Source organism: Engystomops pustulosus, chromosome 5 (genome assembly GCF_040894005.1).
Source record: "Engystomops pustulosus chromosome 5, aEngPut4.maternal, whole genome shotgun sequence".
NCBI classification, from domain to species: Eukaryota; Metazoa; Chordata; class Amphibia; order Anura; family Leptodactylidae; genus Engystomops; species Engystomops pustulosus.
The window spans coordinates 202,287,589-202,312,288 of record NC_092415.1 but is presented as its reverse complement, the minus strand read 5'-3'; the positions used below and the strand labels follow the sequence as shown (position 1 = coordinate 202,312,288).

Below are 24,700 nucleotides of genomic sequence, written 5' to 3'. Positions count from 1 at the left end.
GGAAGAATATGGATATGCACAGATGGAGAGTCAACTTTACAAATTGACTGTGAAACTTTTCAGGCATGGATGGGAACAATATGGGGATAGTTGTACTGCTGTATAGTAGCGGTACCAAAGATAAGCTTGCTTATTGTTGTTTAGTTTACCTGACAGGTTCCCCTTTACCTTAAAGGGAACCTGTCACCAGGAGACCCATTTTTAGCACTCCCCCAGTCCCCACAGAGCATAGTACATACACTGCCAAGATGTTTTTGTATTAAAAATTGCTTTTACAGAAAAAAAAAAGATATGTTATATTGTACCTTTCATTAGCATCTGCTGTGTGACTAGGCAGTTGCCTTTTGGGAGGGGCTGGAAAGGAGCAGTTCCCCCCACCCTTGGGAAACATGTGACCTTTTCAAACATATGAATAACTCCCCACACTCAGGATTGGCTGTAGAGGAGCAGGGGGCGTCGCTAAGCCCAGTGATGGGTATTTTCATATATTTGAAAATGTCACATGGAGGAGCTGTTTCCCAAGGGTAGGGGGGGGGGACCGCTCCTTTCCAGCCCCTCCCAAGGGACGAGTACCTAGTCACACAGCAGATGCTAATGAAAGGTACAATATAACATCTTTTTTTCTGTAAAACCTATTTTTTTATACAAAAACACTTTGGCAGTGTATGTACTATGCTCTGTGGGGACTGGGGGAGTGCTAAAAATGGCTCTCCTGGTCACAGGTTCCCTTTAAAACTCAAAAAAAGGAAAACATCCACTTAGAAATCTGCTCAAAGCTCTATTCACACTTACTGCGCTCCTTAGAGGAGTTTTCTTAGCGTCTTGAGGCATGTCCTGGGACACAAATTTTACCGGTTCCTTAATCTGTCTTCTGGATCTCTTGGTCCCATTTGGTAAAGTTTCCATAGCAAAATCAGCTTCTAGATCGCTGCTCCCAGCCTGGTCACACTCAGAGCACTGCCTGGAAGCAATAGAAAGCAGGAACATTTTAACTTTTATTTTCCAATTTTTTAAATTTTTTTTATTTGAAGGGAATCTGACAGAAGGATTTAATACTCCAAAGTTATCATAACGTCATAAAACGGCCCATGTTTGTTCCTGTATCCCCAGACTGTTTTCTTCCAAGAATCAAAATTTATGGATCTACAAAGACCAAACTGCTACCATGGGCGTCTCTGGAGCGATGCAAAGCTCTGGCTGCCCTTGAATGACCTTCCCCTCTTATCTACGTAATTTGTCTAACAGCAGAGCTAAATTTGCACATTCACAGATCAGTTGTGTGCATCCACACAACGATAATCTCAGTTGCGCTTGCGCAGATCAGCTGTGGACGAATCCACACAACGATAATCTCAGTTGCGCATGCGCAGATCAGCTGTAGATGCAGATACATAATGAGCATTGCAGTTCCGCAATGGAGAAACATAACGAGCACCTCTGTAGTGTATGTGCAAGTCAGCTGCAAGGGTAACCATATAAGGTGCATCTCTCAGTTGCGCATGCGCAAATCAGCTGCGAGGGAAGCCACATAATCAACATCTCAGTTTTGCAGATCAGCTGCGGATGCAGCCACATAATAAGCATCTCAGTGGCACATGAGGAGATCAACTAGGAGTGCGGCCGAATAATGAGCAGCTCAGTGGCGCATGCAATGGTCATCGGCGTACACAGCCACATGATGAGCATCTCAGTAGAGCTTGCACAGATCAGCTGCAGATGCAGCTACATAACGAGAGCCTCAGTTGTGCATGCGCAGATCAGCTACATAATGAGTGTCATAGTTACGCATGCGCAGATCAGCCACGACCATTTACTGTGCATCTCAGTTGCACATGCTCAGATCAGCTGTGGACACAGTCACATAATGAGCATCTCAGTTACGCATGCGCAGATCAGCTGCGGCCAAATAATGAGGATCTCAGTTGCCAAGGCACAAGCTTGTTTGCAGCTGGCACCTCCAGCACTGATATTCGGGGAAAAGTGAGATTACTACATGGGAGCTGGAGCCTTAAGGGGCTCTAGAGACACCCAACAAATCCATTCAGTCTATCCGCATATCAATAAATTGGGATTTTTGAAAAAAGACTTTGTGGTTACATAAGACAAAGTACGGATGGACTGAGTAAAGCTAACCCTACACGGCAATCATTTTAGGGGCTCGAGTTGTGCTGACTAATCCACTTTCAAGGATTTTCCAGATTTGCTTTTTGTCCTCTCAGGAATACGGGAGCCCTATGGACGTGGACACTGTGTACCCGAGGAGGACGTGTGCACTGTGTACCCGAGGAGGACGTGGACACTGTGTACCCGAGGAGGACGTGGACACTGTGTACCCGAGGAGGACGTGGACACTGTGTACCCGAGGAGGACGTGGACACTGTGTACCCGAGGAGGACGTGGACACTGTGTACCCGAGGAGGACGTGGACACTGTGTACACGAGGAGGACGTGGACACTGTGTACACGAGGAGGACGTGGACACTGTGTACACGAGGAGGACGTGGACACTGTGTACACGAGGAGGACGTGGACACTGTGTACACGAGGAGGACGTGGACACTGTGTACACGAGGAGGACGTGGACACTGTGTACACGAGGAGGACGTGGACACTGTGTACACGAGGAGGACGTGGACACTGTGTACACGAGGAGGACGTGGACACTGTGTACACGAGGAGGACGTGGACACTGTGTACACGAGGAGGACGTGGACACTGTGTACACGAGGAGGACGTGGACATGCTCTAATGCTACATAAAGAATGACTTCTTAAATATCCAGGGATTATAACTTAAGAAGGCCTCTGATATTTTTAACACCCGGGAACTTGTAAGAAGGGAGTGAAGGTTTTATGCAATGCCATTAAGGAAAAAGAAAGTAAACGTAAAATCATGGTGGGCGTGGATGACATTTCACCACAAATTCTATTTTGTGGAAATCGGATTTCAGATTCCCCCCAAATGCTCAGGCACTAATGCTCTTCAGTAGGGCTGAGGACAAAGGAATAAACGCCCAAACCGTATGCCGGCGTATCAGTGTCCTCACACGGCACAAAACAAAAAAGAAGAATGAAAATAGAAAATCAATTAGAAGTCCAGGTGAAAAAAATAAAAATAGGAGAAAGGAAAGGAAGGAAAAAGGACCAAGTTAGAGAAATGTTGAAAAGGAGACTAAAAAAGAAGAATAAAAAAAAAGACACTGAAAAGGAATGAAAACTGCTGAAGACTTCTTGGCCTTTGAAGACCTATGGGATTTGCAGGGGGAATGAAATAAAAGGAAAAAAAAGAATGTAAACTAACAAAAAGACCAAAAAATGTGGATAGAAAGCCTGTTAAGTGAAAAGAAAACTGAAAAGACAAAAAAAAAGCAACTAAAAAAAAGCCTTTGTAGCCTCCCTGGTGTTTTATGAAGAAACGAAAAGAGAGTTGGAAGAAAAGTGACACTGAAATAGAAAGCAAATGACAAAGGAAAGACATCAAAAAAGCAAAATATAAAATTGGACACGGGGAACGGCAAGGCGGAAGGAGAGCGAGAGAGAACGGCAAGGCGGAAGGAGAGCGAGAGAGAGCGGCAAGGCGGAAGGAGAGAGAGAGAGAGAGAGAACGGCAAGGCGGAAGGAGAGAGAGAGAGAGAACGGCAAGGCGGAAGGAGAGAGAGAGAGAACGGCAAGGCGGAAGGAGAGAGAGAGAGAACGGCAAGGCGGAAGGAGAGAGAGAGAGAACGGCAAGGCGTAAGGAGAGAGAGAGAGAACGGCAAGGCGTAAGGAGAGAGAGAGAGAGAACGGCAAGGCGTAAGGAGAGAGAGAGAGAGAACGGCAAGGCGTAAGGAGAGAGAGAGAGAGAACGGCAAGGCGTAAGGAGAGAGAGAGAGAACGGCAAGGCGTAAGGAGAGAGAGAGAGAACAGCAAGGCGTAAGGAGAGAGAGAGAGAACAGCAAGGCGTAAGGAGAGAGAGAGAGAACGGCAAGGCGTAAGGAGAGAGAGAGAGAACGGCAAGGCGTAAGGAGAGAGAGAGAGAACGGCAAGGCGTAAGGAGAGAGAGAGAGAGAACGGCAAGGCGTAAGGAGAGAGAGAGAGAGAGCGGCAAGGCGGAAGGAGAGAGAGAGAGAACAGCAAGGCGTAAGGAGAGAGAGAGAGAACAGCAAGGCGGAAGGAGAGAGAGACAGAACTCCTCAAAAATGGCAAAATTTCAAACAACACGACTCAAGGAGGGTCTAGAGTTATATGATATTCCGAGCTTTGGCTTCATTATTCTGGAGGGACACTCCCTAGTAAAGAGTTTCTTTTATAAGAAAACCGCTGTTGTATAATGAGAAGATGTGATCAGCGCGGCTCAGGTTCACTATAAACCCTCCTCTTTCCGAGAACATTTGGACTAATTAAAAGCAAAGAGAATAAAATTAACCAACCGCAACAACCGAGATGAAAAGAGCTTGTGCTTATAACCCAGGGCGCAGGCAGAAAATAAAAGGAATGAAGTATGTGACCTACTCTACCTGGCCCCCAACCGGGAAGGAGCCTTCTTATCCTCTGCACAGATGACACTTAATGCTTCTCACAATTTACTTAAAAGGAAGAACAAAAAAAAAAAAAAAAAACTATTTTCCTGCTCCACAATTTTGGAGAGAGAGAGAAAATCTAAAATAATAATGGATCATTCTTCCTGATGAGTTGTACGTAGGGACACTCTAAAGTCTTCGAGCCAACCCTCATTAGAGCTAACAGGTAGCCCGAAGATCTAAGGAGCTGGTCCCATCTCATTCGAGAGACGTTGGAGGTATCTCAGGAGCGATTTCCAACTACGATGGCCCACTGTAAAGAAGAATGAAGTTTTCCACTGAAAAGGGGTAGACAACTTCACCACGATGGAGGCCAAAAGGAAACTTTTGGACTCCGTTGGGTCAATGGTGGTCCTATAGTATGATGTGAGCGGTACCTAAGCAACCAATGTCCTTAGGTGCACAGAAATGGGTAAAAACACTGGGCAGCTATCTCCCTTCAATGTTTGCACATATCCAGGTTCTTCTCTGCAGAAGGTGGGACAATTTGCATACATTGCTACTTCTCAAAGGTAGAAATTGGTAGAGTAACTGGTTCTTTGGAAGTGACATGAGAGTAAATTACCTTCAACTATGGCCTATTTATTATGGGTCCAAGGAACCCAATAATCCTTATACTTAGGGACACTCTAAAGTCTACAGGTTGACTTCTACCCTCATCCCGCACAGTCTGAAGAGCGAAGCCACCGGTCACATCTCGTTCAGGGGATGTCGTAAGGATCTCCAATTCCTGAACCATACAATTTATGTATATATCCAGAATATCTTCTCACCAGATGGTGGGATGCTTGTATACATTTCTAATTCTCAATGGGAGGAGACAATAGAATTGTCATAGTCACGGTGGCCCACCAGAAGATGCATCAGAAGGCCCAGGTTCTAATAGATTATATGTTCATTAAAACTCTACACCTTTCCCCTTGGAGGCGACTTAAATCTTTGGACTATGGCCTATTACTTGTAGGCCAAAAGCAATTTTTTTGGTCTAAGGAACCCAATAATCCTTCCTAACGAGTAGGGACACTCTAAAGTCTTCGAGTCAACCGTCATTAGAGCTAACAGGTAGCCCCGAAGACCTAAGAAGCTGGTCACATCTCATTCGGGAGACGTTGGAGATATCTCAGGAGCGATTTGATGGCCCACTGTACAGAAGAATGAAGTTTTCCACTGAAAAGGGGTAGACAACTTCACCACGGTGGAGGCCAAAAGGAAAATTTAGGACGTTGGGTCAATGGTGGTCCAGGACTGGGATCTATGGTATGATGTGAGCGGCGCCTAGGTACACAAAAATGGGTAAAGACACTGGGCAGCCATCTGTGGAGCCTCAGCCCTCCTATGTATGCACATATCCAGGTTCTTCTCAGCAGAAGGTGGGACAATTTGCATACATTGCTACTTCTCAATGGTAGAAATCGGTAGAGCAACTGGTTCTTTGTTAGTGACATGAGAGTAAATTACTTTCAACTATGGCCCATTTATTATGGGTCCAAGGAACCCAATAATCCTTATACTTAGGGACACTCTAAAGTCTACAGGTTGACTTCTACCCTCATCCCGCACAGTCTGAAGATGAAAGGCGCTGGTCACGTCTCGTTCAGGCGATGTCGTAAGGATCTCCAATTCCTGAACCATCCAATTTATGTATATATCCAGAATATCTTCTCACCAGATGCTTGTATACATTTCTAATTCTCAATGGGAGGAGACAATAGAATTGTCATAGTCACGGTGGCCCACCAGAAGATGCATCAGAAGGCCCCTTGGAGGTGACTTAAATCAAACACTTTGGACTACGGCCTATTACTTTTTTGGTCTAAGGAACCCAATAATCCTTCCTAACGAGTAGGGACACTGTAAAGTCTTTGAGTCGACACTCATTAGAGCTACAGCCTGAAGATCTCCAAGGCCTCAACCGATCAATTTAAGTGCTTATCAAGTATCTCTTCTCAGCAGAGGTTGGGATATCTTCTATACATTGCCAATTCTCAATGGGGGGAAACCATAGGGTCTCTATGGCCCACCAGAAGATCCTGCAGAAGGCCACTATACATTCCTGAGGATTCTAACCCAACCCTCTATGGAGGCGACTCGAGCCAATCACTTTGGACAATGGCCTATTTCCTGTGGGTCTTAGGAACCCAATTATGTGAACCTAATACTAGAACCGGCCCATAAAAAACAATGGTGATATTTCTCAAAAAAAGAGCAGACTCCTTCTTCTAGTCCTCAACAGAGGTCAACCTTAGAGAGCAAGAACAACATCTTGAAGAAACCACCGGTCCCTTACTTGACATTTAGTATCACAACCTACAGAATATGGTTGAATACTTGACTTCTAGTAATGTTGATCATTAGTCAGAGTCTAAATTTGGTAAATATAGCTCTTTATTCCCCCAAAATAGTAACACACCTGCTACAGCATGGGCTGCAATACCAGACACAACCTATGGACTAGTGTGGCGCTGTTCTGTACTACACCTGTGATTTACGAGAGATAAGCTAAGCCGTGCCGTGGCGTGCTCACCAGTAGCTGTTCTTGGTTTTCTTCGGCATCCTCGTGAGTGGGGGGTCCAGGCACCCCAAGTGATAGTGTAGCTTGCATGTGTCGCACAGCAGGAGCAGGTGCTGGTCGTGGTTCTTCTTACATATTCCACAACTTTAAGGAGGAGGGAGAAAGAAGAAGAAGAAGAAGCTGAGAAACGTGTCAATCACAGACGTCTTCCCTGCGGCCATGGAAAAAAAAAATTATCAGAGCGCTGGGCCAGGCGAGCGCCGGCGCCCCCACAAACACGCGTCCCGCTGCTCTGATTAAAAAACATTAACAACCTTTTTCCGGAAAGAAAATGAAATTGCAATGCTAATCAAAATAGAGCTGACAATTACCTGTAGAGGACCGCCGGCAATGGCAGCGTCTTCTGGGCGCCCCCCTCTCTCTTACTGGGTTTTCTTTCCTTCGGGGCCCGGAGGATGGCCGGGAGATTCAGCTTCTAAATCAGGAGAATTAATGGTGAAATGTATAAAATATCTGCCCCCTACCTTACAGGGTTAATAGAGGGTTGCCCCACACTTGTTACGGCCCCCGCTGCTGTTATATACATCTAAAGCTCAGACATGCTTAAAGGGAACCCGTCACTACATTGTCACATATACAGTTACTGACAGGTTCCCATAGAGTCCTATTATCTGACCCTTCTTTTACCTAAAAACTGTTTCCTTCACATCCGCATTAATCAACTTTATGATACATTCCCTGGCATCAGTGGGGCATGCCCTGCTCGGCAGGCCCTGCCGTCCACTCCTCCCCGCGTCCCATGCCTCTTTTCAGCATGTCATGCGACCAGAGTGACATCTTCTAAAGTTCTGTTACATCTACAATGTCTACCCCATGTATGTATCTGATCACATGAAATCACAGCAGCTGCCGTTACATACTTGTTATGGAGCACCCCCTGCCGTTACATACTTGTTATGGAGCACCCCCTGCCGTTACATACTTGTTATGGAGCACCCCCTGCCGTTACATACTTGTTATGGAGCACCCCCTGCCGTTACATACTTGTTATGGCATCCCCTGCCGTTACATACTTGTTATGGAGCGCCCCCTGCCGTTACATACTTGTTATGGAGCGCCCCCTGCCGTTACATACTTGTTATGGCGCCCCCTGCTGTTACATACTTGTTATGGCGCCCCCTGCTGTTACATACTTGTTATGGCGCCCCCTGCTGCTACATACTTGTTATGGCGCCCCCTGCTGCTACATACTTGTTATGGCGTCCCCTGCTGTTACATACTTGTTATGGCGCCCCCTGCTGTTACATACTTGTTATGGCGCCCCCTGCTGCTACATACTTGTTATGGCGCCCCCTGCTGTTACATACTTGTTATGGCGCCCCCTGCTGTTACATACTTGTTATGGCGCCCCCTGCTGTTACATACTTGTTATGGAGCACCCCCTGCCGTTACATACTTGTTATGGAGCACCCCCTGCCGTTACATACTTGTTATGGAGCACCCCCTGCCGTTATATACTTGTTATGGCGCTCCCTGCTTTTACATACTTGTTATGGTGTCCCCTGCTGGTACATACTTGTTATGGAGCACCCCCTGCTGTTACATCCTTGTTATGGCGCTCCCTGCTGCTACATACTTGTTATGGCGCCCCCTGCTGTTACATACTTGTTATGGCGCTCCCTGCTGCTACATACTTGTTATGGCGCCCCCTGCTGTTACATACTTGTTATGGCACCCCGTGCTGTTACATACTTGTTATGGCGCCCCCTGCTGTTACATACTTGTTATGGCACCCCGTGCTGTCACCTACTTGTTATGGCGCCCCCTGCTGTTACATACTTCTTATGGCTCCCCCTGCTGTCACATACTTGTTATGGCGCCCCCAGCTGTTTGATTTAGGGGGCGGCACGGTGGCTTAGTGAGTAGCACTTCTGCCTTGCAGCGCTGGGGTCCTAGGTTCGAATCCCACCCAGGTCAACATATGCAAAGAGTTTGTATGTTCTCTCCGTGTTTGTGTGGGTTTCCTCCTGGTCCTCAGGTTTCCTCCCACACCCCAAAACATACTGTTTAGATTGTGAGCCCCATGGGGACAGAGACCAATTTGACATGAATTATTATTAAAGAATTATTATTATTAGATACTTGTTATGGAGCCCCCTGCTGTTGCATACTAGTTATGGAGCGCCCCCTGCTGTTACATACTAGTTATGGAGCGCCCCCTGCTGTTACATACTAGTTATGGAGCCCCCCTGCTGTTACATACTAGTTATGGGGGCTCCTGCTGTAATATACTTGTTATAGCGCCCCCTGTTGTAAAAAATGGGTGATAGTGTAGGTCAGCGTGCAGTGACATACCTGTTATACTGGATGTGAGTATCCTAGATCTTACATATTTGTTATAACACTCCCTGCTGTTATACACAGGTCATGGTGTTCCTTACTATGACATACTTGTTATGACACCCCCTGCTGTTACACATTCATTAATGTGCCCCAATGCTGCAGCCACTGCTGTGATTTCTAGCAGCTTTTAATGTACGGCTTCTTATCGGCCATTTTTTTTTTCCTCCTCATCCTTCACGAGCCATAACTTTTTTATTTTTTCCACCGACAAAGCAGAATGAAGGCTTTTATAGGAAAAGTTATAATTGCTAATGTCACCATTCAATCTTCCATGTATTGTATCGTACTGAGCTCATTCAGTCATTGTGTGACACAGTAGGTGCCGCGTCCATCCGCAGTCAGGTTTCTGTTTTGTAGATTTCCGTTCCCCCCACGCCACCCGCCCCTGATTCCAACGGACTTGCAATGGTGTCCGTTAGTGTCCGATTTTACATGTTCCGTTAAACCTTCCATCATTTTAGTGGATTGTTGGGTAAGAAAAAAATGGCTATAAAATAATGAAAAACTGAACCTAACGGACACTATCGGAGAGCAAATTATCGTTTTTTTAAACTGATCCATTAAAAACAATGATACTTTGTTATTAATGTATCCATCTAGACATCTGCTTACGATTTTTACTAAAATGCAAACATATAATGGTTTTCTTCCCGTGCAGAAGAGTAGTTATCCGGTCAGCGACTTAAGCCGAACCAGTCACCCTACCATGGTGGTTAATCACACCTAGCGGGTGGCTCCTCAAGGCGAACACTAATAACGTGCATGCGTCTTCTTCCATCCTTCTAAATACTGTATGGTTATGCGCATGCGTTTGACTGCTGAACCTAGGAGGAGGAGCAAAAGGACTCTTGGGCCCACCCACAAATAGATATTCCAGGCTTTAGGAGGCGAATCATTGAATTTCACCCTGGTGAAACACCAGTGAGCATGTACACCTGCCGTCAAGAGGCAGAGCACATAGCTACAGGTAGTCCTGCATCAAGCAGTGGGGAAGACTAAGGTGGTGCAACTGCGCATGTGCAATACTTTTGATGTTGGAAGTACATGCGTTAGCAACTGTAGCCCATTAGTCTGTTCAAAACCAATGAGTGCTTCCTTCTGGTTTCAAAAGGCAGGATACATGGCCACAGGTAGTCCTGCATCTGGCAGTCAAGAGGACGTAAGCGGACACATTGGCGCATGCACAATACTTTTGATGGCAAAAGTATCCTCTTTGGCTGCGGAAGCCCACTACTCTGTGGAACACCAGTGAGCGTGTTCTCCTGCCTTAAAGAGGCAGGGAGCTCATATCCAAATAATTCTGCAATCAGCAGAGGGGAAGACAGCGCATGCGCAATACTTTTGATGTAAAGCACATCTGCTGGTTGCTGTAGCCCATTAGTCTGTTGAAAACGGTAAGCTGGTCCTTCTGGCTTCAAGAGGGGGGGACGCAAGCCCCACAGGTGGTCCTGCATCTGGCAGTGAAGGAGCCTTACGCAGACGCATTGCCGCATGCGCAATACTTTTGCTGTTGGAAGTAGGCCACTGTTCAGTTGAACATCAGTCATCACGTCCTTCTTGCTTCAAGAGGTGGGGCCTACAGATAGCATCCAGCAGTGGGAAGGACTGAAAATGGTGCACAAGCGCAATACCTCTAAAGACCAGAAGAAGCCACGAAGAGAGGAGACAGCATGACAGCATCAGTACTAAGCCTTAGCAACCTATAAACCCCCCCCCCCCCCCCCCCGTGACTACTTAAAGATAATTTGCATATGAAGAAAACCATTGTAGCATCTACAAGGTAACTGTAACGTCAGCCTAGAATAGACTGGGGTGTTAGAACAAGTTCCCTTAAATAAAACTATTTTTATAATAAAAACATCAGATTTTCGGATATTACATTCCCTTGCAATTGGAAGAAAACTATAAAGAAATCAGCTAAAATGAAATAAAAAAAAATATATAAAAAAAAAAAGAAGCAAAAAAAAAAAATTTCATGATTTGGCCCAGAAAGGCGTCCGGAGCGTCTCCGATGTGTCTGACAAAGGCAGAGTGAGGCGGTTTTGTTGCGCGCTGCGTCCTCGCTCCATCAGTGCTCTACAGGTTAATTAGAAACATTATCTTATTGGACCAAACCCTCTACAAAGCAGACGAGATTCTCTTTGGGTTTGCACTAATCTGTTGTACGCTCGCAGCTCAGACAGCAGCCATCTATCAAAGTCATTTCTCCGGGGCCCCGTGGGTCTACATCTGCTCAACCAACTGGAAAAAAATGTCATGCAAGCTGTGTAAATGAATTCTGCTCCTGCCACTATCATTACAGGCGCACACAGACGCGCGCTCGCCATGCACGGGGACAATGGGCGCCCCTCCCGATGGGTGTCAGTGTATAGATGGCCCTCCACCTACATAACACAACTCATAGGGACAGAACACCAACACCTTCTCCACTATACAATGTTGCAAGTAGGGAGAGGGCGGAGTCTCTTGGTTAAGAAGCTTCTTAAAGAGACGGCGATTTGATTTCCAAAAATTACACAAGGGCGGGGGGATTGCGATTAAAATTAAAATCTTTAGGGTTTTAAACAAAATGTCAATTTTTTATTTTATCTGGATGTTACTTTACATGTCCCGATAACTCAAAAAAGTCTCCTGACTACCACAACAATTTCTCTAAGCCCCACTTTCTTCACAGTCTATGCCCCCCCACTAATCTAGGCCCCAATCCATATTGTCCCCACTTATCCTATGACCCTCTTGACTCTACACACCCATTTCCCTGCTTCTTCTAATTTTCTCTTTGTCTCTGCACCATCCTCCATTGTTCTTTATGATCCTCTCTCACTCAATGGCTCCACCACTTATTCTTCTCCTTGTCTCCTTAACTTTTATTATTTCAACGGTACGTCATAAATAAAAATAAGCGTAAAGGAGGTGAAGGGATAGAAATTCAGCACAGATGCTGAGCTCCACTACTTGGCTCCGCCTAAACAAACAACGGTGTTACAAAATCCATTGTGGCCAATGAGCTATGTGATGACATAGGGGGCAGTATTATAGTAGTTATATTCCTGTACATAGGGGGCAGTATTATAGTAGTTATATTCTTGTACATAGGGGGCAGTATTATAGTAGATATATTCTTGTACATAGGGGGCAGTATTATAGTAGTTATATTCTTGTACATAGGGGGCAGTATTATAGTAGTTATATTCCTGTACATAGGGGGCAGTATTATAGTAGTTATATTCTTGTACATAGGGGGCAGTATTATAGTAGTTATATTCTTGTACATAGGGGGCAGTATTATAGTAGTTATATTCTTGTACATAGGGGGCAGTATTATAGTAGTTATATTCTTGTACATAGGGGGCAGTATTATAGTAGTTATATTCCTGTACATAGGGGGCAGTATTATAGTAGTTATATTCTTGTACATAAAGGCAGTATTATAGTAGTTATATTCTTGTACATAGGGGGCAGTATTATAGTAGTTATATTCTTGTACATAGGGGGCAATATTATAGTAGTTATATTCTTGTACATAGGGGGCAGTATTATAGTAGTTATATTCTTGTACATAGGGGCAGTATTATAGTAGTTATATTCTTGTACATAGGGGGCAGTATTATAGCAGTTATATTCTTGTACATAGGGGGCAGTATTATAGCAGTTATATTCTTGTACATAGGGGGCAATATTATAGCAGTTATATTCTTGTACATAGGGGGCAGTATTATAGTAGTTATATTCTTGTACATAGGGGGCAGTATTATAGTAGTTATATTCTTGTACATAGGGGGCAGTATTATAGTAGTTATATTCTTGTACATAGGGGGCAGTATTATAGTAGTTATATTCTTGTACATAGGGGGCAGTATTATAGTAGTTATATTCTTGTACATAAAGGCAGTATTATAGTAGTTATATTCTTGTACATAGGGGGCAGTATTATAGTAGTTATATTCTTGTACATAGGGGGCAGTATTATAGTAGTTATATTCTTGTACATAGGGGGCAGTATTATAGTAGTTATATTCTTGTACATAGGGGGCAGTATTATAGTAGTTGTATTCTTGTACATAGGAGGCAGTATTATAGTAGTTATATTCTTGTACATAGGGGGCAGTATTATAGTAGTTATATTCTTGTACATAGGGGGCAGTATTATAGTAGTTATATTCTTGTACATAGGGGGCAGTATTATAGTAGTTATATTCTTGTACATAGGGGGGAGTATTATAGTAGTTATATTCGTGTACATAGGGAGCAGTATTATAGTAGTTATATTCGTGTACATAGGGAGCAGTATTATAGTAGTTATATTCTTGTACATAGGGGGCAGTATTATAGTAGTTATATTCGTGTACATAGGGAGCAGTATTATAGTAGTTATATTCTTGTACATAGGGGGCAGTATTATAGTAGTTATATTCTTGTACATAGGGGGCAGTATTATAGTAGTTATATTCCTGTACATAGGGGGCAGTATTATAGTAGTTATATTCTTGTACATAGGGGGCAGTATTATAGTAGTTATATTCTTGTACATAGGGGGCAGTATTATAGTAGTTATATTCTTGTACATAGGGGGCAGTATTATAGTAGTTATATTCCTGTACATAGGGGGCAGTATTATAGTAGTTATATTCTTGTACATAGGGGGCAGTATTATAGTAGTTATATTCTTGTACATAGGGGCAGTATTATAGTAATTATATTCTTGTACATAGGGGGCAGTATTATAGTAGTTATATTCCTGTACATAGGGGGCAGTATTATAGTAGTTATATTCTTGTACATAGGGGCAGTATTATAGTAATTATATTCCTTTACATAGGGGGCAGTATTATAGTAGTTATATTCTTGTACATAGGGGCAGTATTATAGTAGTTATATTCTTGTACATAGGAGGCAGTATTATAATAGTTATATTTCTGTACATAGGAGCAGTATTATAGTAGTTATATCCCTGTACATAGGGGGCAGTATTATAGTAGTTATATTCCTGTACATAGGGGGCAGTATTATAGTAGTTATATTCCTGTACATAGGAGGCAGTATTATAATAGTTATATTTCTGTACATAGGGGCAGTATTATAGTAGTTATATCCCTGTACATAGGGGGCAGTATTATAGTAGTTATATTCCTGTACATAGGGGGCAGTATTATAGTAGTTATATTCTTGTACATAGGGGGCAGTATTATAGTAGCTATATTCTTGTACATAGGGAGCAGTATTATAGTAATTATATTCCTTTACATAGGGGGCAGTATTATAGTAGTTATATTCTTGTACATAGGGGCAGTATTATAGTAGTTATATTCTTGTACATAGGGGGCAGTATTATAGTAGTTATATTCCTGTACATAGGGGGGCAGTATTATAGTAGTTATATTCCTGTACATAGGGGGCAGTATTATAGTAGTTATATTCCTGTACATAGGGGGCAGTATTATAGTAGTTATATTCTTGTGCATAGGGGGCAGTATTATAGTAGTTATATTCTTGTACATAGGAGCAGTATTATAGTAGTTATATTCCTGTACATAGGGGGCAGTATTATAGTAGCTATATTCTTGTACATAGGGGGCAGTATTATAGTAGTTATATTCCTGTACATAGGGGGCAGTATTATAGTAGTTATATTCTTGTACATAGGGGATAGTATTATATTAGTTATATTCTTGTACATAGGGGGCAGTATTATAGTAGTTATATTCTTGTACATAGGGGGCAGTATTATAGTAGTTATATTCTTGTACATAGGGGGCAGTATTATAGTAGTTATATTCCTGTACATAGGGGGCAGATTGTTAGATTGGGAAACACAGCTCTAGATCACAATGAATTGTCCCACCAGGGAAGATTAAATACAGACAAAGGGAATTTGAGCTTTTAGGAGAAACAAAAAGTTTTCTGCTTTTAAAACGTTGTAAAGAAACTTAATTTGAAGATGTCAGCCTGGAAGTCAGGACTCAAATGCATTAAAATCTCAGACAACTGATCGGCCGTGGGGGATATGAGTGGCTTCTGCAGTGTCAAAGCAAAAGGTTCATGAAGGAGGTCACGAGGAAGAGGAGCAAGACTCCTGACGAGCTTCCTGACAGCTCACAAATATAAATAACTTAAACTTGAAAGTCAACAATTACATTTTCTCTTTTATTTCTACAAAATATAAACTTATCTATATACAAAGTACATATTAAAATCTAGAATAAAGGAATTTAACTTTTTAAAATTTAAACTTAAGCAATGTTCAAATTGATCTAGATTAATAACCTCTACATTTCTAAGGCCTCTTTCACACTTGTGTTTCAGATCACATCATAGCCAGCAGTGGTCAGGGGTCAGCATGGGCGCTCTGACCGCTCTGTGATTACACCCCCCATACACAGCGAGCTGCCATGTCCTGTGTCCTGACACCTTTCTATCATAGCCAGCAGTGGTCAGGGGTCAGCATGGGCGCTCTGACCACTCTGTGACTACACCCCCCATACACAGCGAGCTGCCATGTCCTGTGTGTCCTGACACCTTTCTATCATAGCCAGCAGTGGTCAGGGGTCAGCATGGGCGCTCTGACCACTCTGTGACTACACCCCCCCATACACAGCGAGCTGCAATGTCCTGTGTGTCCTGACACCTTTCTATCATAGCCAGCAGTGGTCAGGGGTCAGCATGGGCGCTCTGACCACTCTGTGACTACACCCCCCATACACAGCGAGCTGCCATGTCCTGTGTCCTGACACCTTTCTATCATAGCCAGCAGTGGTCAGGGGTCAGCATGGGCGCTCTGACCACTCTGTGACTACACCCCCCATACACAGCGTGCTGCCATGTCCTGTGTGTCCTGACACCTTTCTATCATAGCCAGCAGTGGTCAGGGGTCAGCATGGGCGCTCTGACCCCTCTGTGACTACACCCCCCCATACACAGCGAGCTGCCATGTCCTGTGTCCTGACACCTTTCTATCATAGCCAGCAGTGGTCAGGGGTCAGCATGGGCGCTCTGACCACTCTGTGACTACACCCCCCATACACAGCGAGCTGCCATGTCCTGTGTGTCCTGACACCTTTCTATCATAGCCAGCAGTGGTCAGGGGTCAGCATGGGCGCTCTGACCACTCTGTGACTACACCCCCCATACACAGCGAGCTGCCATGTCCTGTGTCCTGACACCTTTCTCTCATAGCCAGCAGTGGTCAGGGGTCAGCATGGGCGCTCTGACCACTCTGTGACTACACCCCCCATACACAGCGAGCTGCCATGTTCTGTGTGTCCTGACACCTTTCTATCATAGCCAGCAGTGGTCAGGGGTCAGCATGGGCGCTCTGACCACTCTGTGACTACACCCCCCATACACAGCGAGCTGCCATGTCCTGTGTCCTGACACCTTTCTATCATAGCCAGCAGTGGTCAGGGGTCAGCATGGGCGCTCTGACCACTCTGTGACTACACCCCCCATACACAGCGTGCTGCCATGTCCTGTGTGTCCTGACACCTTTCTATCATAGCCAGCAGTGGTCAGGGGTCAGCATGGGCGCTCTGACCCCTCTGTGACTACACCCCCCCCCCACCCCATACACAGCGAGCTGCCATGTCCTGTGTCCTGACACCTTTCTATCATAGCCAGCAGCGGTCAGGGGTCAGCATGGGCGCTCTGACCGCTCTGTGATTACACCCCCCATACACAGCGAGCTGCCATGTCCTGTGTCCTGACACCTTTCTATCATAGCCAGCAGTGGTCAGGGGTCAGCATGGGCGCTCTGACCCCTCTGTGACTACATGCCCCATACACAGCGAGCTGCCATGTCCTGTGTCCTGACACCTTTCTATCATATCCAGCAGTGGTCAGGGGTCAGCATGGGCGCTCTGACCCCTCTGTGACTACACCCCCCCCCCCCCACCCCATACACAGCGAGCTGCCATGTCCTGTGTGTCCTGACACCTTTCTATCATAGCCAGCAGTGGTCAGGGGTCAGCATGGGAGCTGTGACCCCGCTGTGACTACACCCCCCATACACAGTGAGCTGCCATGTCCTGTGTGTCCTGACACCTTTCTATCATATCCAGCAGTGGTCAGGGGTCAGCATGGGCGCTCTGACCCCTCTGTGACTACACCCCCCATACACAGCGAGCTGCCATGTCCTGTGTGTCCTGACACCTCTCTATCATAGCCAGCAGTGGTCAGGTGTCAGCATGGGCGCTCTGACCCCTCTGTGACTACACCCCCCATACACAGCGAGCTGCCATGTCCTGTGTGTCCTGACACCTCTCTATCATAGCCAGCAGTGGTCAGGGGTCAGCATGGGCGCTCTGACCCCTCTGTGACTACACCCCCCATACACAGCGAGCTGCCATGTCCTGTGTGTCCTGACACCTCTCTATCATAGCCAGCAGTGGTCAGGGGTCAGCATGGGCGCTCTGACCCCTCTGTGACTACACCCCCATACATAGCGAGCTGCCATGTCCTGTGTGTCCTGACACCTTTCTATCATAGCCAGCAGTGGTCAGGGGTCAGCATGGGCGCTCTGACCCCTCTGTGACTACACCCCCCATACACAGGGAGCTGCCATGTCCTGTGTGTCCTGACACCTTTCTATCATAGCCAGCAGTGGTCAGGGGTCAGCATGGGCGCTCTGACCCCTCTGTGACTACACCCCCCATACACAGCGAGCTGCTGTGTCCTGTGTCCTGACACCTTTCTATCATAGCCAGCAGTGGTCAGGGGTCAGCATGGGTGCTCTGACCCCTCTGTGACTACACCCCCCATACACAGCGAGCTGCCATGTCCTGTGTGTCCTGACACCTTTCTATCATAGCCAGCAGTGGTCAGGGGTCAGCATGGGCGCTCTGACCCCTCTGTGACTACACCCTCCGTACACAGCGAGCTGCCATGTCCTGTGAGTCCTGACACCTTTCTTTCATAGCCAGCAGTGGTCAGGGGTCAGCATGGGTGCTCTGACCCCTCTGTGACTACACCCCCCATACACAGCGAGCTGCCATGTCCTGTGTGTCCTGACACCTTTCTATCATAGCCAGCAGTGGTCAGGGGTCAGCATGGGTGCTCTGACCCCTCTGTGACTACACCCCCCATACACAGCGAGCTGCCATGTCCTGTGTGTCCTGACACCTTTCTATCATAGCCAGCAGTGGTCAGGGGTCAGCATGGGCGCTCTGACCCCTCTGTGACTACACCCCCCATACACAGCGAGCTGCCATGTCCTGTGTGTCCTGACACCTTTCTATCATAGCCAGCAGTGGTCAGGGGTCAGCATGGGCGCTCTGACCCCTCTGTGACTACACCCCCCATACACAGCGAGCTGCCATGTCCTGTGTGTCCTGACACCTTTCAATCATAGCTAGCAGTGGTCAGGGGTCAGCATGGGCGCTGTGACCCCTCTGTGACTACATCTCCCATACACAGCGAGCTGCCATGTCCTGTGTGTCCTGACACCTTTCTATCATAGCCAGCAGTGGTCAGGGCTCAGCATGGGCGCTCTGACCCCTCTGTGACTACATGCCCCATACACAGCGAGCTGCCATGTCCTGTGTGTCCTGACACCTTTCTATCATAGCCAGCAGTGGTCAGGGGTCAGCATGGGTGTTCTGACCCCTCTGTGACTACACCCCCCATACACAGCGAGCTGCCATGTCCTGTGTGTCCTGACACCTTTCTATCATAGCCAGCAGTGGTCAGGGGTCAGCATGGGTGCTCTGACCCCTCTGTGACTACACCCCCCATACACAGCGAGCTGCCATGTCCTGTGTGTCCTGACACCTTTCTATCATAGCCAGCAGTGGTCAGGGGTCAGCATGGGCGCTCTGACCCCTCTGTGACTACACCCCCCATACACAGCGAGCTGCCATGTCCTGTGTGTCCTGACACCTTTCTATCATAGCCAGCAGTGGTCAGGGGTCAGCATGGGCGCTCTGACCCCTCTGTGACTACACCCCCCATACACAGCGAGCTGCCGTGTCCTGTGTCCTGACACCTTTCTATCATAGCCAGCAGTGGTCAGGGGTCAGCATGGGTGCTCTGACCCCTCTGTGACTACATCCCCCATACACAGCGAGCTGCCATGTCCTGTGTATCCTGACACCTTTCTATCATAGCCAGCAGTGGTCAGGGGTCAGCATGGCGCTCTGACCCCTCTGTGACTACACCCCCCATACACAGCGAGCTGCCATGTCCTGTGTGTCCTGACACCTTTCTATCATAGCCAGCAGTGGTCAGGGGTCAGCATGGGCGCTCTGACCCCTCTGTGACTACACCCTCCGTACACAGCGAGCTGCCATGTCCTGTGAGTCCTGACACCTTTCTTTCATAGCCAGCAGTGGTCAGGGGTCAGCATGGGTGCTCTGACCCCTCTGTGACTACACCCCCCATACACAGCGAGCTGCCATGTCCTGTGTGTCCTGACACCTTTCTATCATAGCCAGCAGTGGTCAGGGGTCAGCATGGGTGCTCTGACCCCTCTGTGACTACACCCCCCATACACAGCGAGCTGCCATGTCCTGTGTGTCCTGACACCTTTCTATCATAGCCAGCAGTGGTCAGGGGTCAGCATGGGCGCTCTGACCCCTCTGTGACTACACCCCCCATACACAGCGAGCTGCCATGTCCTGTGTGTCCTGACACCTTTCTATCATAGCCAGCAGTGGTCAGGGGTCAGCATGGGCGCTCTGACCCCTCTGTGACTACACCCCCCATACACAGCGAGCTGCCATGTCCTGTGTGTCCTGACACCTTTCAATCATAGCTAGCAGTGGTCAGGGGTCAGCATGGGCGCTGTGACCCCTCTGTGACTACATCTCCCATACACAGCGAGCTGCCATGTCCTGTGTGTCCTGACACCTTTCTATCATAGCCAGCAGTGGTCAGGGCTCAGCATGGGCGCTCTGACCCCTCTGTGACTACATGCCCCATACACAGCGAGCTGCCATGTCCTGTGTGTCCTGACACCTTTCTATCATAGCCAGCAGTGGTCAGGGGTCAGCATGGGTGTTCTGACCCCTCTGTGACTACACCCCCCATACACAGCGAGCTGCCATGTCCTGTGTGTCCTGACACCTTTCTATCATAGCCAGCAGTGGTCAGGGGTCAGCATGGGTGCTCTGACCCCTCTGTGACTACACCCCCCATACACAGCGAGCTGCCATGTCCTGTGTGTCCTGACACCTTTCTATCATAGCCAGCAGTGGTCAGGGGTCAGCATGGGCGCTCTGACCCCTCTGTGACTACACCCCCCATACACAGCGAGCTGCCGTGTCCTGTGTCCTGACACCTTTCTATCATAGCCAGCAGTGGTCAGGGGTCAGCATGGGTGCTCTGACCCCTCTGTGACTACATCCCCCATACACAGCGAGCTGCCATGTCCTGTGTATCCTGACACCTTTCTATCATAGCCAGCAGTGGTCAGGGGTCAGCATGGCGCTCTGACCCCTCTGTGACTACACCCCCCATACACAGCGAGCTGCCATGTCCTGTGTGTCCTGACACCTTTCTATCATAGCCAGCATTGGTCAGGGGTCAGCATGGGCGCTCTGACCCCTCTGTGACTACATGCCCCATACACAGCGAGATGCCATGTCCTGTGTCCTGACACCTTTCTATCATAGCCAGCAGTGGTCAGGGGTCAGCATGGGAGCTGTGACCCCGCTGTGACTACACCCCCCATACACAGTGAGCTGCCATGTCCTGTGTGTCCTGACACCTTTCTATCATAGCCAGCAGTGGTCAGGGGTCAGCATGGGTGCTCTGACCTCTCTGTGACTACATCCCTCATACACAGCGAGCTGCCATGTCCTGTGTGTCCTGACACCTTTCTATCATAGCCAGCAGTGGCCAGGGGTCAGCATGGGCGCTCTGACCCCTCTGTGACTACACCCCCCATACACAGCGAGCTGCCATGTCCTGTGTCCTGACACCTTTCTATCATAGCCAGCAGTGGCCAGGGGTCAGCATGGGCGCTCTGACCCCTCTGTGACTACACCCCCCATACACAGCGAGCTGCCATGTCCTGTGTGTCCTGACACCTTTCTATCATAGCCAGCAGTGGTCAGGGGTCAGCATGGGTGCTCTGACCCCTCTGTGACTACACCCCCCATACACAGCGAGCTGCCATGTCCTGTGTCCTGACACCTTTCTATCATAGCCAGCAGTGGTCAGGGGTCAGCATGGGTGCTCTGACCCCTCTGTGACTACACCCCCCATACACAGCGAGCTGCCATGTCCTGTGTGTCCTGACACCTTTCTATCATAGCCAGCAGTGGTCAGGGCTCAGCATGGGCGCTCTGACCCCTCTGTGACTACACCCCCATACACAGCAAGCTGCCATGTCCTGTGTGTCCTGACACCTTTCTATCATAGCCAGCAGTGGTCAGGGGTCAGCATGGGTGCTCTGACCTCTCTGTGACTACACCCCCCATACACAGCGAGCTGCCATGGCCTGTGTGTCCTGACACCTTTCTATCATAGCCAGCAGTGGTCAGGGGTCAGCATGGGCGCTCTGACCCCTCTGTGACTACACCCCCCATACACAGCGAGCTGCCATGTCCTGTGTGTCCTGACACCTTTCTATCATAGCCAGCAGTGGTCAGGGGTCAGCATGGGCGCTCTGACCCCTCTGTGACTACACCCCCCATACACAGCGAGCTGCCATGTCCTGTGTGTCCTGACACCTTTCTATCATAGCCAGCAGTGGTCAGGGGTCAGCATGGGTGTTCTGACCCCTCTGTGACTACACCCCCCATACACAGCGAGCTGCCATGTCCTGTGTGTCCTGACACCTTTCTATCATAGCCAGCAGTGGTCAGGGGTCAGCATGGGTGCTCTGACCCCTCTGTGACTACACCCCCCATACACAGCGAGCTGACATGTCCTGTGTGTCCTGACACCTTTCTATCATAGCCAGCAGTGGTCAGGGGTCAGCATGGGCGCTCTGACCCCTCTGTGGCTACACCTCCCATACACAGCGAGCTGCCATGTCCTGTGTGTCCTGACACCTTTCTATCATAGCCAGCAGTGGTCAGGGGTCAGCAGGGGGGTTTTGGCCCCTCTGTGATTACAACCCCTCATACAAAGCAACCCACCAAGTCCGCGGATAGAACGGTCCCACAAACACAACACCTACCTGGCTGGTGACTTTGCACATCATAACCCACAGGCTCTGCCCTTCGTTCCGCAAGTTGCTACTGACGTTCTGCAAATCATCCAGAGCTTCGCAGAGCTACAAGAGAAATAGAAAATGCTCGTATCACTCCTTGTAAGTTCTGGACATGCATGACAAGCAATGCCAATCCTTTCTAGAAAAATCATACAGCTAAGGGGCAACACACCCCTCATGTACTGGCTCATAGCTGGTCAGATCTTCAATAGACAAACATTGTTATGCATATACACACAGATATCGATCATCAGTCTCATTTCTATCATCTTTTCTATCTCTTATCTGTCATCTACATCATATCTACATTCCAATCCCTAATCTATGGGATATCAATCTATAATCTCATCAATATATCTATATCTAGTATCAACGTACAACCAGTATCAGACTGGTGAGTTCCTGGAGGACCCCTCTGAGTTGGAGACTTGTCATTGTAAAATCGCTGATGCAGCAGATTTCTGAGGTATAGCACAAAATAATCTTTCAACAGCAGCTGGACATAAATCACAGCGGCCAATAATATCAGACCAGTGAGGAGACGCGCTACAAACCTTGTTATACTCAATGTGGAGCTTCTCCTGCTCGTTCTCCAACTTGTCTTTGATGTTCTTCTGCTCGGACATGTTCTCTTGCAGCTGCATCATCCGCATGTTCCTCTCTGGTGGAAGAGATGTGATCACCGCATGTTATATACAGGAAGAACGAGACGCCATCACCAGGGGCAAACTGATATCCATCTATGTCCTATTTATCACAAACAATAACTGGAGCACTCCTCACCCCTCCACCCTCCATAGGAAGACGAGAAGCCACCCAGTGTGGTCACAATACGGTGACACATTGTGTGCCCACCGCATCATGACCAGGAGACATAGAAGTGTATGGAGCTCGTGACCTGGTCACAAATTAAGTGAGAAGATCACAGGCCCCTAAGCCCCTAATCTCTGCTGCCAAGGACATAGACTTGTCAGGAAAGCGCAGGAGGGGGTGCAAATGATTCAAGAGCTACACATTTTGGCACAGGAACAGACGTAAGCCAAAATGTGCCACTAATTATCCGTGGGGCCTCGTGTTCTCCATGAAGGGAAGGTCAGACATTCCCGCTGTTCTAGGGTCTTCCCGTCAGTCCTATGGACTGTGCATGGTGACGACTAGTCTGATGAATTACTGAGTAATGAATAACCCTTTAAGGATGGCACCATTTTCAAGATCACTGCTTGTTGTCAATTGCTACTAACATGTCACCTTGACACAAAGGACACATTGTAATGACATCTGAACGAGCGGCGCAGGGCGGGACGCCAGACGACTCACCCAGATAGTAGTTGACAAAGTCTGCGGTGAGAGCCGGCTGCTTGTGCTTCCTTCTCCCGTCCACGCTGGAGCTTGTGTCCGAGTTATCCACAGGGAAGATGTCCGTGCTGATCCCCATCAGCTCCGCTTTACGCATTAGTTTCCGTATGGCGGAGGCGCTGCTGGTGAGCGGACGTGGAAGCTTCTCTCTTGGGACCCAAGCTTGGGGTCTGGTATTACGGGCCAGTTCTGACTTTACTCTGTACTGCTGGAGCCTGGTGGAGATCCGAGCCTGAAGAGATACAGAAACGGTTCCCTAAGAAACCAGCAGCGGATTACAGGCTGTCATTATAGAGGAATCACAAACAGAACAGGAAAAATCATGTCATGTACACAGAGAACACCAGCAGCAGAATAGTGAGTGCAGCTCTGCAGTATAATACAGGATGTAACTCAGGATCAGTACAGGATAAGTAATGTCATGTATGTACACAGTGACTGCACCAGCAGCAGAATAGTGAGTGCAGCTCTGGGGTATAATACAGGATGTAACTCAGGATCAGTACAGGATAAGTAATGTCATGTATGTACACAGTGACTGCACCAGCAGCAGAATAGTGAGTGCAGCTCTTGGGTATAATACAGGATGTAACTCAGGATCAGTACAGGATAAGTAATGTCATGTATGTACACAGTGACTGCACCAGCAGCAGAATAGTGAGTGCAGCTCTGGAGTATAATACAGGATGTAACTCAGGATCAGTACAGGATAAGTAATGTC

At 47.5% G+C, this 24,700-nt stretch overlaps 1 protein-coding gene across 5 annotated transcripts in view; it reads right to left on the bottom strand.

Moving 5' to 3' along the window:
• The window catches only part of PHF14 (PHD finger protein 14), a 173,984-nt gene that overhangs the window by 105,968 nt on the left and 43,316 nt on the right, over positions 1-24,700 (bottom strand). For 4 of the 5 annotated variants that reach the window (XR_011855946.1, XM_072154374.1, XM_072154372.1 and 1 more), the window contains 6 exons: positions 23,941-24,235; positions 23,178-23,284; positions 22,591-22,686; positions 7,442-7,545; positions 7,083-7,214; positions 793-961 (listed from right to left, as the gene is read on the bottom strand). Coding sequence is in view for 4 of the 5 variants with exons in the window: in XM_072154374.1 (XP_072010475.1) it covers positions 793-961; positions 7,083-7,214; positions 7,442-7,545; positions 22,591-22,686; positions 23,178-23,284; positions 23,941-24,235 (903 nt within the window). In the remaining variant the exon portion in view is untranslated. The remainder of the gene's footprint in view (positions 1-792; positions 962-7,082; positions 7,215-7,441; positions 7,546-22,590; positions 22,687-23,177; positions 23,285-23,940; positions 24,236-24,700) is intronic. The other variant, XM_072154373.1, reaches the window with a different exon arrangement.